Consider the following 17,961-nt stretch of genomic DNA (forward strand, 5'->3'; position numbering starts at 1 on the left):
GGAAACTGAAATAAATGGATGTTAAGAATTTGCCATAGTTCAGGGTCTAAGACTGGATTTGAATTTAGATCTTTCTGGTTCCAAGACCAGGACTTTCTCTATGGCACCACTTAACTTACTCTCAAGAATGTGGGACAGTGAAAAGATTAGTGGTTCTGGATTCACAAGATTTGGTTTCAAATTTTGCCTCTGATATTTACTATCTGTGGAAAGCCTCTTTACCACTCTGGGTCTCAATTACAAATGAAAGAGCTGGACTAGATTGTTTCTGAGATTCTTTCAAACTCTATATCTATGATCCTAATGAAAATGAACACAGATGCTAATAAAAACTATTATTTGAACTTTATACCTCCTAATTCATTTGTACTTTCTTTTTATATAGTAGTAGAATAGATGAAAATGTTCAAAGGAAGATAAAGTTAAATTCTGCTCACTCAATTTTGTTGCCAGTTTGAAAAGTCCAAGCAAAAGTTCTCATTTATTCAAATTTTATTTTTAACTCTTTATTAAGAATCACTTATGGGATTGTTCCAGCAATTCAATTTTCCAGGGTTAATTAGGGATTCTGGGCAGGTGAAGGGAGGGCTTTGGGGGCCTAAATACCATGAACTCAGTGTAATTTTGACAAGCCACTCAGTTAAGAATCTCTATACCTCTATTTTCCTGTAAATTTATTGACCCTCAAATTTGAGTAAAATACTCCAAAATTCTTAGATGGAAAGGAAAAGATGGAGAGGCCTCAAAATTCACTAACATCTCATCTATAGTGTATAATATGTATATATATTACAATATAAAATGTATTCTATTCACACAAATCCTAGATGGTTTTAAATATATTAAATATATGTATACATATATTCTAAGTTAGTTTTGTATGTTAAGCATAAATTATATACATGTATGTGTATGCATGTGTAAACAAACATGTATAGGAACTTTGTGTACAAATACTCCACCTATAAAATGGTGTCGTTTCTTTGAAAAGATTTCTAAACTTCGGGTCTTGAAAGTACAGATCTGTTCATTTTAAAGCCTTAAAAACTATACTTGTTTCAAGTATAATTACAACCCAGAAACTACTGGAAAAATCATTCATTGCTCAATTGTAACATCTTTGAGAAGTAGCGGTGGTGCTTATTGTGCCACCTCCAATGGCATAAGCTCCCAACTTGTTGCTTGTAAGTCAAAGACACCATTTGGTCTCTGGAGACATTCAAGCATTTTTGTTAAATACTATCATTCTTTTTCTTCTTGATTCTTTCAGAGTAACTGCTGACAGTAGTATGGTACAGCCAAAAGCAGACCTGGATAAGTCACTTAACTTCAGCCAAGTGAAGTGGGACTTTAGTTACCTCATCTATAACATAATGATCCACATTGACGATCTATCTCTAAGATACCTTTAAACTCTAAATTTGAGATCAGCTGATACTTCCTCAAATGGGACCTACTGCTACCTCTGTAAAGTGTCAATTTTTCCATTTACATGTTTTCTTTTTCCCCCTTCCCCCCACTAGCATCTGTAACACAGGACTTCAAGCACAGTAGCTGTCTGACTTTCTTTGCATTATTTATCCCTAGAGCATCGGGGCCCCAAAGTCTTCTTCCCCAAGCAAGTCTCAGGTCTCAGGGCCCTCTCTCACCTAACTCCTGCAGCAGCTTCTCAATAGGAGCCACAGATTCTCCCTTGGGGGGAAAGCCTCCAATACTCTTTCTCCTCTGAAGTTCAGATGCTTCAGTAACCACTTTGTGAAGCCCAGGGGCCATGCCAGTGGATGGAACCCCTGGCATGAGCCGGTGTCGCCTGTGCACTGTCTCCTTCTCCATGATTTGTTTCTCTTTCTCTCTCTTTTAAATCATGGGAAAGAAAAGCCAAAAAGGGAATGTTGATTATGAAAAAAAATAAACCTCAGACTGGAAGCATGGTTTAGAAATCTCTCCTCTGGGTCCCCTCCCTAGGGAAGTAGACCTTAGGAGAGTTACTTGTGTGGGGGGGGAAGGTTCACTTGTTGCCATGTGTCCTCTATGACATCACTTCAAACAGGAACTGAAGTCAAAAGTTGATCTGGCCTTACAGCCTACACTAGATTATCCAAGAGGTGTATAAATTATCCAGTTTGAAGATTTATCCATAATTGTGTCATCTATTCTTTTTCTGTTCTCTTCATATAAGCTGAAAATTGACAGTGTGGTCCAGTGGAAGTCAGAAGTCCTGGGTTCCAATCCTACCTCTGGTAACTTAATGCTTATGTGACTTGGGTAAGTCGAGCTTCATTGGCTGTTGAATGAGGCAGCTGGAGGTCCCTTCTAGCTCTAGAGCTGTGATTTTTTTTTAACATCCTTACCTTCAAAACTCAACTCAGAGACTACCTCCTGTATGAGACTTTTCTAAAGTTTCCTACCTGTTAGTCCTCTATTGCTTTGTATTTACCTTATAATATGTCATAAGTATAATCTGTAATATGTTAGAATAATTAAATATGTTATATTTACTTATATAAGTTAATAAGCTAATCCAGGCTTATCCCTCAGAGTATATGCAGCTATTTCCTTCCTGGTTCCAGTCCATTTACATGGGAACCCTGGGGTGGTCTTATCAATTAATTGGCTTGTAAATGGAAATGCTAAAATGTTCCCTCATTGACTGCTGAGTCAGGAAAGCTTGATGATTTTTTTTAAAAGAGGAGATAACTTTTTGTTGCACTCTCTTAGATGTGGCTCTTCAGATACGAAGATGTAACTCCAGTGAGGGGATAAGAAGAAACAAGAATTTTTTTTCTCTGCCTCACTGTCATGGCAGTCTTGCCCATCAGTTAAGGGCTACAATGAGGTGAGTTAACACTGACAATCCTTGCCTCTTTTTGTGTTCCTTCTCCTTGAGTAGCTGACATCATGACCTCAAAGGTTCTGAAGGTTTGGGGGAGGTGGTTTCTTTAGTGTCTATTTATGGTTCCAACAAGGGCTGGTATGGGCTGGCAGGAATCGGAATAACATCTGCCTGAGCATCTCTCATCTCCATGGCAACCCAGGTTGTATAACAGTATAACTGAAGACAGTATTTTTTTTAATTTGGTATCGCCAGGCCACAACACATGCATAGGATTTATATTAAAAACTTAATGAATGCTTGTTAAGAAATTGATGGTTGTCATAACTGATAATCCTGAAAATGTACCTACAGTTGCCTTTCTGCTTTTTAATAATTATTCTTCCATTATTCCCTGAATCTGTGATTTCTTTGATGTTGGTACACCCCCCTCCAGAGCTGTAATTCACACCCCATCCCCATCTTCTCATCCTCTGTGAATTTGTGTCTCATAAGTCTGTGAAGGGGCTCACAGAGGTGCCAGGACCCTTCTAGATAACTCAATATTGCATGGATATCAACAAAGCATTTGGATTGTTCTTGGATTGACCAGTTTACCTTTTCTTCCAGTCTCATGAATCTCTTTGACAATAGCCTTTAGGCTGCTTGTCCTGAGCTGTTTTGTGGTAATACATTCCAATCTAATCATGCCTATCATGTGTTTTTCCTTTGTCTTGTGCTTTCCAACTTTGAGTGTGGTATTCCATGACTCATAGTCAATATAGTATTTTTCCAAGCTATTATTTTTTATTATTTTATTTTATTCTAAGGTACACATAAAAACAAGTTTTAACTTTTATTTTTAATGCTGAGTTCTGAATTTTTTCCCTTCTTCCAACTTCATTACTCCTCATTGAAAAAGTAAGTTATTTAATATAATGTGTAGTCATGCATGCAAAACATTTTCATAATAGTCTTGTTGTGGAAGTAGATTTAGGCCACTCTACTCCCCAAAAGAAGAAAGCTCAAGAAAAATAAGGTAAAAAGAAATCTGTATTCAGACATCATTTTGTTTTGGGGGATGAATGGATTCAGAATTATCTTGGTCACAACCCTGCTGAGAAAAGTTAAGTCATTCACAGCTGATCATCCTCCAATACTGTTGTTATTTTGTATATAATTCATTTCCCATTGCATCTGCTCATGTAAGTCTTTGCAGTTTTTACTGAGAGCATCCTGCTCATCATTTCTTATAGCAGAATAGTTTTTCATCATAATCACATAAAACAATTTGCTCTTCATTCCCAAACTAATGGCATCCCCTCAATCTCTAGTTCCTTGCTACCAGAAAAGAGCTGCTATAAAAAATCTTATACATATTGGACCATTTTCTTCTTGATTTTCATCTCTTTTAGAATATAGATCTATGGGGGCGGCTAGGTGGCACAGTGGATAAAGCACCAGCCCTGGAGTCAGGAGTACCTGGGTTCAAATCCAGTCTCAGACACTTAATAATTACCTAGCTGTGTGGCCTTGGGCAAGCCACTTAACCACATTTGCCTTGTAAAAACCTAAAAAAAACAACAAAAATAATATATATCTAGTGGTGGCATTGATAGGTCAAAGGTTAGTCATGATTTTATAACCCTATGAGCATAGTTCAAAATTGCTCTACAGAATTATTGAATCATTTCTCATTTACATTATATCCTCTCCAGTACTGATTATTTTCTCTTTCTGACCTTTTAGCCACTCAAATAGTTAGGACATATTTTTATTATAATCATAGATAGTATTGCTAACTCATCTGAAAACTTCATAAAATTGGGAAATGACTTTTTTTTATAAATTTGATTCAGTTCTCTGTTTGAGAAATGGGATCTTTATCAGAGAAACTTGTTTCAGTATTTTTCCCCACAGTTACTACTGCTGTTTTTCCTTCCATCCTTTTCCTCCCATCCCCATTTATTCTATTCTCTCTCTCTCTTTCACCCTGTCCCTCCTCAAAAAATATTTTGCTTCTGACTCACCTCTCCCAATATTCCCTCCTTCCATCTCCTCTTTTTAATCCTTCCTTTTCCTGTCTACTTTTCTCTAGGGTAAGATTTCTATATCCAGTTGAGTGTGTGTTATTCCCTCTCTGAGTTAATTTTGATGAGAGTAATGCTCATTCATTCCCTCCAACTCCCCTCCAACTCCCTCTCCCAATTCACTGCAAAAGTTTTTTTTTTGCCTTTCCCTTTCCACCTCTTCCTTTCCCTTTTTCCTCCTCCCTCTCCTTAAATCTTTTTTAAATATAATTTCCCTTCATATGCAACTTCCACCCATGCCTTGTCTATATATATGGCTCTTCTAGATGCCTAATAAATGAAGAAGTTTTTATCATTTTAAATTTAAAGTTTAAATATTTTATACATCATCTATACTTACACATACTTTTTTTGTGGAATGTAACAATCTGATGCCCTGGAATCAATATCACCTTCCCATGTAAGAATATAAGCAGTTCAGTTTCATCAAGTCTCTTATGATTTGTCTTTCCTGTTTACTTTTTTATGCTTCACTGGAGACTCATATTTGAAGATTCAATTTTCTATTTAGCTCTAGTCTTTTTAACAGGAAAATTTGAAAGTCCCCTTTTTCTTTAAATGTCCATCTTTTCTCTTCAAAGAGTACATTCAGTTTTGTTGATTAGTGGATTCTTAGTTGTAATCCAAGCTCTTTTGCCTTCTGGAATTTCATATTCCAAACCCTACAATCTCTTAATCTCTTAATATAGAAACTGCTAAATCTTGTGGTATCCCAACTGTGGTTCCATTATATTTGAATTGTTTCTTTCTGACTACTTAGAATATTTTCTCCTTAACTCGGGAGCTGTGAAATTTGACTATAACACAGTTTTTATTTTAGTATCTCTTTCAGGAGGTGATCGGTGGATTCTTTCAATTTCTATTTTGCCCTCTGCTTCTAGAACATCAGGGTAGTTTTCCTTGATAATTTCTTGAAAGATGACATCTAGGCTCTTTTTTTTGATCATGGCTTTTAGGCAATCCAATAATTTTTAAATTATCTCTCCTGGATCTATTTTCCAGGTCAATTGTTTATCCAATGAAATATTTCACAGTTTCTTCTATTTTTCGTTCTTTTGGATTTGTTGTATTGCTTCTTGATTTCTCACAAAGTCATCAGCTTCCCTTTGTTTCAATTATATATTTTAAGGAGTTATTTTCTTCATTGAACATTTGTATTTCCTTTTCCATTTGACCAATTCTGCCTTTTAAGGCATTCTTCTGCTCAATGGTTTTTGGACCTCTTTTTCCCATTTGACCCAGTTTGGTTTCAAGATATTTTCTTCAGCATCTTTTGTATCTACTTGACTAAACAGCCATCTCAGCTTTCTTGATTTTCCTGCATCACTCTCACTTCTCTTTCTGATTTTTCCTCTTCCTCCTTTAATTTCCAAAATTCTTTTTGAGCTCTTCCATGGCCTGAGAACAATTCATATTTTTCTTGGAAGTTTTTGATGTAGACTTTATATTCTGAGTGTATATTTTGAGATCTTCCCTCTCATCATAGTAACTGTCTGTGGTCAGATTACTTTCTGATCTCTGCTCATTCCTCCAACTTGATTTTAACTCTTTGTTAAAGTAGGATTCTGTTTCCAGGATAGAGGGTACACTATCCAAGCTTTTGGGATTTTTTGCAGCAGTTTTCAGAGATACTTTAGGCAACTGCAAATTTTCAATTCTTCCAAGCTCTTCTGTTCTAAGGAGATGCTATAACTACTCTCCTGGTCTGTGGATGATCATAAGCACCTCTTTCTTCCCTGGAACCATGAGGAAGGTCTCCCATTTTCTCCTGTGACAGCTACTGTTGTGTACTGTTGTGACAGTTTACTGTTGTGCTTACTGTTCCTCTTCTTCCTGGGATTGCGATCCTGGACTGCTACCCAGGTCAGAATATGGATAGCAAAAAAGTGATAGCAAAAAGACCCTTGCAATCTACTTCTAACCCCTTACCATCTATGGATTGAGAAGCAGCTATCCCTGCTGATTCAGAGGCTCTTAAGGACTGCTCCTACTAATGCACTACTGAGGTCTGTGTGGACTGTGCTCCACTCACCCTGATGCATCAGACTGTTCCTGCTGACCTTCCAAGTTGTTCTTGGCAATCTCTGGGCTGAGAGATCTGGACATTACCACCACTGGTACTGACCCAGTCATCCCACTGTCTGTTTCTGGATTGCTAGGGTCAGTTTGCTCTGTGTGGCCAGAAGTGCATTATGCTCCTGGTGCAACAGACCCTCCCCTTCAATCTTCCAAGTTGTCTTGGGTTGGAAAATTGTCTCACTCAGTCTTTTTGTGGATTCTCCACTCTAGAATTTGTTTAGAGTCATTATTTAAAAGTATTTGGAAGGGTTTGGGGGGAGAATACAAGTGAGGTCCCATCTCCATTCTGCTATTTTAGTTCTGCTCCAAACATAGTCATAGAGTATTACTACTAGAAGAATGCTGATGTCATATTAATGGTAAAGTATGAATTCTATGGAATTCAAAATGATTCATGTGGGCTGAATTTTATATTTTCATATGTCAATAAGAAGTGAACCTATGGTATTAATATACATGTTATGAATGGAGGCCTTAAAGACATGTTCTGTTGATCATCTCTACTTTGGATAAATTGGGCTAAAGCTTTATTCCTTTACCTTCAATAGGCTAGAGAAGATAATATCTCTGACTCTAGAATCTGAAGCCACAATGGGAGTTTGACAATGATTTCTTAAAATTCATGAGGAACTTGTACTCTATATTTTAAAACAAAGTTTTAGGAAAAATCTAGTGACATCCCCTTGATCTAGCAATACCATTATCAGGTTGGTATCCCAATAGGATCATTAAAAAGGAAAAAACACCTACATGTACAAAAATATTTATAACATTACAACATTATAATATTTTTAGTGGTGGGTAAAATGTTGGAAATTGAGGGGATGCTCATCAATTGGGAAATGGCTGAACAAGCTGTGGGATATGAATATGATGGAATGCCATTATGTACTAAGAAATGATGACCATCAATTTCAGAAAAACCTGGCAAGACTTAAATGAACTGATGGAAAGTGAAATGAGCAGAACCAGGAAAACAATGTCCACAGTATCAGCAACATTAAAACCCAACTCTTCTTAGTAACACAAAGGACTCACTAGGAAAGTGATATCCATATCCAGATAAAGAATTGATGAACTCTAAATGCATATTGAGACATAGTTTTTTTAATACCTTATTAGTTCTCATGGTTATTTTTCTTTCTTGTTTCTTCTACCACAATCGATTAATATGGAAATTTGTTTTATGTTTTCAAATGATATCAAACTGCCAACCATTTTCAGAAGGGGAGGGGAGGGGAGGGAATGAAGGAGAAAAATTTGGAGCTCAAAATCTTATAAAAATCTTACAAAAATCTTGTAAAAATGAATGCTAAAACTAGGGGCGGCTAGGTGGCACAGAGGAATCAGGAGTACCTGAGTTCAAATCCAAACTCAAACACTTAATAATTACCTAGCTGTGTGACTTTGGGCAAGCCACTTAACTCCATTGTCTTGCAAAAACTAAAAAAAATGCTAAAACTTTTGGTATATATAATTGGGGGGAAATAAACACTATAGTAACAATCTAGCTGTATTTGCCAAAGAGCCATTGTTAGGTTGGCTAAACTATGGACCAGGGGCAGTGGTTCATAGTTAATCAATTAAGATTTCAGGGACATCTTTGTATTACAGTCAGAGCAGGAACAGTCCATTAAACATTTAATACTCTTCTGCCCCTTTTAGCTAATATTTTTCTTTTGAATAAGATGTAACCATCAAGGTGGCAGGCTTCTACTATGCAGCAGAGAGCCTGTTTTCTCCTTGTATGTTTCTGAATCATTATAAATCAAAGAAAGGAGGCAGAGCCAAGATGGCAACAAGAGAGGATCGTCTCTTAGGTGCTCTCTCTTAAAACTTATAAACTAAGGACTCTAACTAAATTTTCAAGAGACAGAAGCCACAGAGGGATTCAGTGAGGCAATTCTCCAACCCAAGGTAACCTGGAAAAGAGGAGAAAGGCTCTGCTCCACGGAGTTGGAGGGGCAGCCCACCAGAGTGAAGGAACTTCAGCCTCCCGGAGGCAGCCCCACGGTGCTGGGAGCTGTGGCTAATGGCAGCAGGGGCAGTTTCCTGACCTACACCCTAGGGAGCACCAATCCACTTGGGGGATCAGCAAGGGGGACCTCTGCCATAGCGAGCACATGAAGCCCAGCCCTCAGGGCACACAGCTAGAAGCTTGGCCTTTGCAGCCCAGATCCAGGAACCAGGAACTGGAAGCAGGCAGAGCAGGTAAGCTGGAGCCCCCCCCCCAGGGCATGAGTGCTGATAGGGAAGGGAGTGGAAAGAGAGACAATCTAACTGTCCTCTGTCCTTGGAACAGGACTCTGGAGGTCTGACCACATCCAGATCCTGGTCTCAGTCTAGGACCCCATAGAAAAGCAGGCCCCCCTCCCCACCTCAGCCCCGTGGCAGAGGGGTGCGCTTGTGGTCATTCACATGAGGGAAGACAGAGCCTGACACACAGAGATCCTTGTGGGGGGGGGGGTGTCCCACTAATACTCAGAAGCTCAGGAAGCACCCCTAAAACCAGGCTCAGGATGGAGAAATGAGTAAGCAGAGAAAAAAAGAGGAACACCATTGAGAAATACCTTTCCTGTGATCCCAAGAAGGATCAAAACACTCAATCTGAAGATGAGGAAGCACAAGCTCCTGCATCTAAAGAGTCCAAGAAAAACAGAAATTGAAAAGTCCAAGAAAAACAGAAACAGAAAAAACATGCAAATGAAGTCAGCTGTTGAGTCAAGGAGATCCAAAAAAAAATGCTGAAGAAAATAACATGTTAAAAACTAGCATAGGTCAAATGGATAAAACAGTTCAAAAAGTTATTGAGGAGAAGAGTGCTTTAAAAAGCAGAATTGGCCAGATGGGAAAAGAGATAAGAAAGCTCTCTGAGGAAAACAAATCCTTCAGACAAAGAATGGAACTGAGGGAGGTTGCTGATTTTACAAGAAATCAGGACACAATACTTCAAAACCAAAAGAATGAAAAATTAGAAGAAAATGTGAAATATCTCATTGAAAAAACAACTGATATGGAAAACAGATTTAGGAAATATAATTTAAAAATTATTGGAATACTTGATAGTCATGATCAGGAAAAGAGCCTTGACATCATTTTCAAAGAATTACTACAGGAAAATTGCCCTGATATCCTAGAAGCAGAGGTCAAAACAGAAATGGAGAGAATCCACCCATCTCCCCAAGAAAGAGATCCCAAAAAAACCAACCCCCAGGAATATTATAGCCAAGTTCCAGAACTCCCAAGTCAAACAGAAAATATTACAAGCAACCAGAAGTACACAATTCAAATATCCTGGAGCTGCAGTCAGGATCATACAGGATTTAGCAGCAACTACATTAAAAGGTCATAGGGCTTGGAATATAGTATTCCAGAAGGCAAAATTACTTAGAATGCAACCAAGAATCAACTACCCAACAAAACTGAATGTCCTCTTCCAGGGGAAAAGATGGACTTTCAATGAACCAGGCAAATTTCAAATGTTCCTGTTGGAATGGCCAGAGCTGAACAGAAGGTTTGATCTTCAAATACTGGACTCAGGTGAAGCATAGAGAGTGGAGGAGAAGGGGAAAATATGAGGGACTTAGTGATGATGAACTGCATGTATTCCTGTATAGAAAAATGACACTGATAATACTCATATGAACTTTCTCATTTAATAGAGCATCTAGGAGCTTTTATAGATGAAGCACAGGAGAAAGCTGACTTTCAAGATATAATGTGGTGTAAAATGGAGTCAATAGATAAAAGGGAAATGCAATGGGAGAAAGAAAAAGGAGAGGAGGAATAGGCTAAGATATTTCATATAATAAGATTTTTCTTTATTACACTGAGCTATTGCAATGATATGGAAGGGGGAAGGAAAGGGGGAATGGGGGAATCTTCACTCTCATCAGAAGTGGCTAGGAGAGGAAATAGCATATATACTCAATGGGGTATAGATATCTGGAGTAAGAAGGAGAGGAGGGGGACGGGGAAGAGGGGAATGTGAGTGATGGAGAAGAGGACAGACTATGGGGCAGAAGAGTGTTCAGATTTAATACATTTTCTTTTTTACTTCTTGCAAGGGGCTGGGATTGGAAGGCCTGTCCAGAACCATAGGGCCAGGTGGATACTGGGCCTAAGGGGTGGTATATGCACTCGGGGCCTCTTGGCCCCAGTGCCAGGGATCTATCTTCTGGCCACCCAGCTATGCTACAGCAGAGACAGAGTGAAAGGAGAGAGAAAATATAGTACATGGTAGTGGAGAAGTGTGAATGGAGGGAGTTGCAATCAGCAATGGTAATGGTAGAAAAATCTGGAAGTAATTTTTGTGATGGACTTACCATAAAGAATGTGATCCACCTGTGACAGAGCTGGTGGTGTTGGAACACAGACTGAAGCACGTTTATTATTATTATTATTATTATTATTATTATTATTATTATTATTATTATTATTATTTTGGGGGTGGGGTTGCAGGGCAAATGGGGTTGGGTGGCCTGCCTGGGGCCACATAGCTGGGTGATTGTTGGGTATCTGAGGCCAGATTTGGACCCAGGTGCTCCTGGCTCAAGGGCCAGTGCTCTGTCCACCACCCAGCTGCCCCTACTATTATTATTATTATTATTACTATTTTATTTTGGGTCTTTTTTTTGTTTTTTGCAGGGCAATGGGGTTGGGGTGGCTTGCATGGGGTCACACAGCTGGGTGATTGTTAGGTGTCTGGGGACAGATTTGGGCTCGGGTGCTCCTGGCTCCAGGGCCAGTGCTCGCTCCACTGCGCCACTTGGCCATACCTACAATTATTACTATTATTTTTTTAATTTTAATTTTAGTATTTTTCTCTCCCCTTTACTTTATCGCTCATGTGGGTCTATATATTTTTTTGGGGGGGAGGGGTTATTATGTTTACTTTTAAACAAGAATATTTTATTAATGTATAAAAAACTTATTTGTACAAAATAAGAATAAATAAATTTAAAAAATCAAAGAGAGATGCAAAGGTTAAGTGGAAAAGCTTAGGCTTAGACCCTTCTAGATCAGGCAGAGTTGCCAGGTCTAATGAGACTGCTAAAAAAGGCAGTTGTGGTTTCTTTCTTGCTCTTTTGAATATTTATTTTTCGGGTGCATTTGGTTTTTTTTAAGTTAGGTGTCCTTGATATGTGACCTCAGTTCCACAAGATAATATTATTAAGAGCACATGATGGCAAATGGTAGATGGTAGAAAGGAATTCAGGCAAGCCAACATAAGTCTAAGAGACTATTGGAACATGGAGCCAAGTAGAAGTTAAAGGGAGCAAGGTGAGATGATTCCTTCTCCCCACTGTGACTTTAAAAATGAGAATCCTGTGAAATCATGGCATGGGATAATGAGAAGGTGCACAAAGGATCACAAATCAATTGATTACTCTCGGGCATGCAAGTGTGAATATGGTAACAGTCCTCAGCCCTTCAGTCCCATAGACTTAAACATGAGTGGATATGGTATGATGAGAACTTGCTCTGGTCTTTGCCTATATGTCTGATTGTTATTAGTGGGTAGATTCACGGGGACCAAATAGCAGGGAAACATCAGAGATAGTCATTTAGCAAATGGCCTAGACTGTGACCCTCATCCCTTAATCGTAAAGGTATTAGGATTAGGAAAGTTTGCTAACTAACATTCCATGCTTGGGCTAGGTGAAGCATGCCAAACCTTTTATGATCTGGAGAATATTAAATTTCTTGCCTAAATGAAGATGAATTAATCAGTTGCTGGTTATAAAGGAACTTTCTAGTACATAGGCAAAATTAATTGGTGATCAAACATGGGAATCATTTCTATTAGCAATACTAAATGGCTTGGTGCTGTTTTTCTATAAATGTCTTGGTGTAAATGTGGTTTACTGCAAGAACAGAGGGTGGGGGAATATGGAAAATTCAGTCTTAGTAGACGTAGGTGTGTTCAATATATACTTATATTCCTATATATATGAAAATATATTTATAAATCAAATAAAACATATAAATATATTTTAGCCCAAATACAGATTGAGGTCTTTGTGGCAAAAATAAAGAGAAAGAGATTGGGATACAACGGATGGAGCTATGAGCCACAAGTTGTCAATTGTTATTGAAATAGGCAATCATCAGAATGAGAATATAGAGCCCAGGAGTATTAGTGAACACTATAGTCTGAGCATGTACAGTTTCTAGTGAGCTTGGATTGATAGACATTTAAGAAGCCTTCCACATCATGACTTTTCCCACTGCAGTTTCAATAGATTGCAGGACAGAGTAAGAAATTAAATAGGAAACTTTAGGGAGCTTTGCAGAAACTGTAGATGACACATGGAGACCAACAGATGACATAGAAAAGGTTTAAAAACTCAGAAATTCACAAAATATATGTATGATAAGTATCAATCTAAATTTTATAGTAAGATACTGTAAAGAACCTCATAAAAGAAAAATTCAGACTTCTCTGATATGGAGATTTTCCAGATCTTTTTTTTTGGGGGGGGGGGAGGTTGGCCATTCCCTTAATATTTGTAATGTGGAAGGGTTAACTACTACTTTGCACTGAAATCTTCATTTCACCTTGTTCATCATTCATACTTTTTACATTTATTCATATGCCTAGGACCTTGGAATTTATTGTTGACTTTCTTCTTAGTTATTGTCTTCTGTGAATTGCTGTTCCTTCCTCTTAATAATTTTCTTGTTTTTCTGTACATTTTATTATCTGTGATATCTGACATTTTCCTCTTTCACTCTCCTTTTTAAATTTAAAGAATATTTGATCTAATTTGGAAAAGCCAGTTCTCTTTAGGTGAATTCCATCCCTATCCAAAAATTCTATCATTCCTACATTTTGAATAACCCAGAAAACCCCATTCTATTCTCTGACATCATATCTTAATGTTTCCCAATTTGTCTTTCTCTTCTGAAAAACATAACTTTAAACAGCAGCAGTTATTAAAAAATTATTGCAGGAAGAAGAACCCTAAGTGTATGAAGAATAAAAGAAACCAAAGCAAATATCACCCACATCTGGCTCCATTTTTGGCTACCAATTTCAATTTCCCATTATCTATTTTCCATGGACCAGCCCACTCAAATAGCTTCCTCTTTTGTAGAAACTTCACACTTTTAACACTTCTAGTTCATTCTCTTTCCCCTCTTTCCCCAGATCTGACCATTTTCCATAGCTACTGAATTGACATTAATGACATGACAGCAGCAGTCATGTCCTACCATACCAGCCATGTCCAATTCTTGCCATTCCATCTTTAGTAACCATCTGAAGTACCTTATTTCTTGTGACTTTCTGCTTTCTTCCCAACTTTCAATATGATTAACATCTAGCAACACGTGCAATTCTCTTAATTCAAAATTTCTATTCTAGGTTTATCTATTCCATAAGGATCATTCAGTGAGATTCTACTTGAAATCAAATTCCAAGTCCAGTATCCACTGCTTAGATAATATATAACAGTTAATTCTATGAGGTCTTAACTTCTTCATGATCAGATCAGCCCATATGTTGTGTAGAAAATCATCAGTGTAACACTAATGAAAAACCAAAGCCTGTTTTCAGAAAGAATAAAACATTTTTAATTGGCAAGTAAAATACATCGCAGATCATTAGTATCTTATAAACAGAATATTAAGTTATAAACCCATGGTAAAAATTGCAGTTTAGTGGCTGCCTAATTGCTGTGTGCCCCAAATTTGATTTTCTGCAACATTTTACTACCCACCCTCCATTATTTCTGTGATGACAAAGAACATAACCATTTTTCCCCACCTAGGTTAAGAGACTGAGCTATAATATTTTCAAACAAGAACAAAGAGAAATTATGACGTAAACATCACCATGATATTAAAACAGAGCTTTGCCAAAAACCAGCCAGTCACAAAAGAACATTGCAAACCCATTGAGGATACTGGCTTTTAAATGCTCTAGCAAATGGGCTTGATAGCAAGATGAAGAGGTTTTTATTTGTATTTTTTTATTCTGGTCCAACTTGTTCCATCAACCCCCTTCCCCAAAGCATCTGTAGCTGCTGCCCTGTGAAAGCTGCCCAAAAAACTGTGGCCAAGGCTCTGAAGAGGATTCAGGTGACAAGGACAAAATATCCTTCTTAGGAACTGGAAGAACAAAGTTTTGGCAGTCCAAAGGCCAAGTGTTTTTCAATCATCAGATTTCTTCCCTTCCAATAACATTTATTGGTACTAGTGAGATACACATTTTATTTATCCCTCTTTATTGCCATACTTGCAGAGACCAAAGAGCTTACCCTGGATTGAAGGGGACTGGGATCAAGTCCTATCTCTTGTGAGGGTTGACTGTGTGACCCTGATTCTAAGGTCACAACCCTATTTGTGCCTCTGGCAGCTCCCTAAAAACTATAATTTGGAAAACATGTGTTGATCTACGTTAGTAGAAGAAATTCCTCTCCAGGAGGAAATCATAGATCTATTTCAAAAAAAAAACTCAAACTGCCACACTGCACCTCTCCATTGGCCATTTAATGATCATAAGCTCTGATGCTGTAACATTAAGTTACATCTTTTTTATCAAAGAGTGCATTTAAAAAACTGTCTTTAAAAACACTAATAAAAACTGCTTGAAAATGTATATATCTTTTTTAAAATTACTCCCAAGTCCCCAAAGTAGTGCCAAAAGTATGGTATCTGGTTTTAAATTTCATTCAGTAGGGGGAAAAATAGCTGTGTAGCTCTAAGTCTGGAATTTGGTGCCAATCCCAGTTGACAGGCACAAGTCTGCTAATACTGTCCTTGCCTGAAGAAAGGCAGTGTCCTTTAAACCAGAAGCCACCAGCTGATGCTTTGCCCCCATGCAAGGCGACCCTTTCATGAGTAACCAGTCCCACGGTGATCCCCATCACTATTGTGGCAGACACAGAGAAAGACTTGGAGAGAATATCGGAGTTACATGTCACTCTCCATCCCCAGGACGCTTAATAAGTTTTTTTCTCAAGTTGGCCCTGAACTGTCTTGGGCAAAAGACTGCAGGTCCTACTAGGTATCTGCAGAAGAAACTCTGTATGTATCTCAAAAATACCAAGAGTACCATTTGGATCTGGATTTCAATGAAAAGTTTGCATGTTGCAGCCACAAAACTGATTATCTAGCTTCAAAAAAAAAAAAAAACCTCACAGAGACCCTTTTCTCCAGCCTGCCCCCTACACACTACACAATGACAGGCTACTTTTACAAAAAGAAAGGGTCATCTTAACTTCTTACTGAATGTGTTAAAAGCAGAGTGTTACAAAGCATTTCTTAAGGGACTACAGAGGTGGGTGGAATACTGTACAGTAATGGGGAACAGCAAAACTGCATGTGAAACAAACAAAAAAATACACAGCTCTGAAAATACTGCTGCCTATTCATCAAGTCCACAACAGCAGGCTTGGCTTCCCAAAGGCGGTGGACTGTTGGAGTGCTGTCAAGATGACGTCCACACGATCCTGATCATTGAACTGATCTCTAGATTCCCAAGGGACTGAGGCAAATTCAAACAATGACAACAAACATGCCAGGGAGGCAGAGTTCGGTCACCTGGCAAATACCAGATGAATAAAGTGCATAGCAACTATTAGAACAGTTCTTGGAGAGAGAGGAAAGAACACCTTAAGTCTCAAAGTTCCATAAGCTTGGCTTGTTATCTACACGTTTTCTGACATGTGGATCCCTTTCCTTGCTTGCTTTATCTTTTGTTGTTATTTGTTGTTTACTTGTATATTTATCTTTTCAAAGATCTAGGCTTCCCTCATCCAATCCTACTGCTCCATCTTGGGTCATCCTTCCAATTCTAAATGGAATGCGCAGAAATCTCAGATTGCTGTCGAATGTAACTCTGGAAACTCTTGTCTCCAATGGGATGTTCTCTATAATGGATACAGGGAGAAAAAAAATTAACCTTTCTTATCTATCACTTGGGAAACAACCTGTATACTGGGATGCTCAATAATGCTTTCTGATGATAAAACTGATATTTGTGTTGAGTATTGACAATTGCAAACACAGATCTCTAGGGTTTCTTTACATATAAAATGAGGGAGATGGACTTTGAACATAATAATAATGTTTTCATTTTGTAACAAGATGAAATTTATAATACTTGGGGTAATTAATTTCAAGATAATTTGTGTGAAAATAAGTTAGGGATTTTAGCTGACCAGAATTTACCAAATATGGAAAGTACAACCAATGGACTTGACAGTTCTAAAGCATATTCATTTCTGAAGGGCAGTTGGGTGACCCAAGTGAATAGTGTTAGTGTAATAAACTCTGGAGTCAAGAGGACCTGAGTTCAACTGGCCTCACTACTTTACTAGCTGTGTGAACGTGGGCAAGTCACTTAAACATGATTTCCTCAAAGGAAAAAAAGTGACATTCAGTTCTATTTCTCAGGAGAGCTATAAATTAAAATTTTTCCTAAAGGAAATTGGTTAAGATGGCATAAGGTATTTAACTTGAAGAAGAAAAGATTTGTTGGAGGTGGGGTATCTCAGTAAATTTGAAGGACCTAGAAATACTAGTCACTAATGTTAAGCAATATCTGAAAAGGGGATTGGGAGGGTTCTATGCTGGAGCAAAGGGTGAGTCCAAAGCAGAGACATTGACACAAGGATATCAAAGCTCAAAAAAAAATTAAAGGGTTTTTTTTACTTTTATGTGGTTAGAACTCACTGTCTTCAAATATTTAGAATTAGGTAAAGGAGGAATCAGACATAGTCTATGTAGCCCCACAAAGAAAAATTCATATCAAGAGATATAAGTTGAAGGTACAAGGGTTGACTCAAAGATTTTTAGAAAATAGTAATTAGAGATATTTTAAAAACTGGTTCATCCAACCTCCTCCACCACAATCACAAGCAAAGGCTGGCTAACCTCTCTGGTTAGGGATATTACAGAGGATTGCATTACGTGGGAGAATAAAGGGAATAAGAAAGCCCAGATTCAAATCCCTTCCTGGCATAGGATCAT

At 37.9% G+C, this 17,961-nt stretch overlaps 2 protein-coding genes and 1 long non-coding RNA gene across 12 annotated transcripts in view; 1 reads left to right on the forward strand and 2 right to left on the reverse strand.

Moving 5' to 3' along the window:
- The window catches only part of C6H13orf46 (chromosome 6 C13orf46 homolog), a 46,781-nt gene extending 44,782 nt beyond the window's left edge, over positions 1-1,999 (reverse strand). For 4 of the 7 annotated variants that reach the window (XR_012469558.1, XR_012469557.1, XR_012469559.1 and 1 more), the window contains exon 1: positions 1,650-1,997. Coding sequence is in view for 3 of the 7 variants with exons in the window: in XM_074192118.1 (XP_074048219.1) it covers positions 1,650-1,833 (184 nt within the window). In the remaining 4 variants the exon portion in view is untranslated. Of the gene's footprint in view, positions 1-1,649 lie in introns of all 7 variants that reach the window. The other 3 variants (XM_074192119.1, XM_074192120.1, XR_012469560.1) reach the window with 2 other exon arrangements.
- The window catches only part of LOC141491311 (uncharacterized), a 32,797-nt gene that overhangs the window by 9,099 nt on the left and 5,737 nt on the right, over positions 1-17,961 (forward strand). The window contains exons 2-3 of one of the 2 annotated variants that reach the window (XR_012469562.1): positions 2,180-2,265; positions 2,719-2,836. This is a non-coding gene — a long non-coding RNA (uncharacterized LOC141491311). Of the gene's footprint in view, positions 1-1,955; positions 2,266-2,718; positions 2,837-17,961 lie in introns of those variants that run through there. The other variant, XR_012469561.1, reaches the window with a different exon arrangement.
- Positions 14,543-17,961, reverse strand: part of RASA3 (RAS p21 protein activator 3) — a 299,007-nt gene continuing 295,588 nt past the window's right edge. For all 3 annotated transcript variants that reach the window (XM_074192117.1, XM_074192115.1, XM_074192116.1), the window contains exon 24: positions 14,543-16,859. In XM_074192117.1, the coding sequence (XP_074048218.1) occupies positions 16,784-16,859 (76 nt within the window). In that variant the 3' untranslated portion in view covers positions 14,543-16,783. The remainder of the gene's footprint in view (positions 16,860-17,961) is intronic.

Source organism: Macrotis lagotis, chromosome 6 (assembly GCF_037893015.1).
Source record: "Macrotis lagotis isolate mMagLag1 chromosome 6, bilby.v1.9.chrom.fasta, whole genome shotgun sequence".
NCBI classification, from domain to species: Eukaryota; Metazoa; Chordata; class Mammalia; order Peramelemorphia; family Peramelidae; genus Macrotis; species Macrotis lagotis.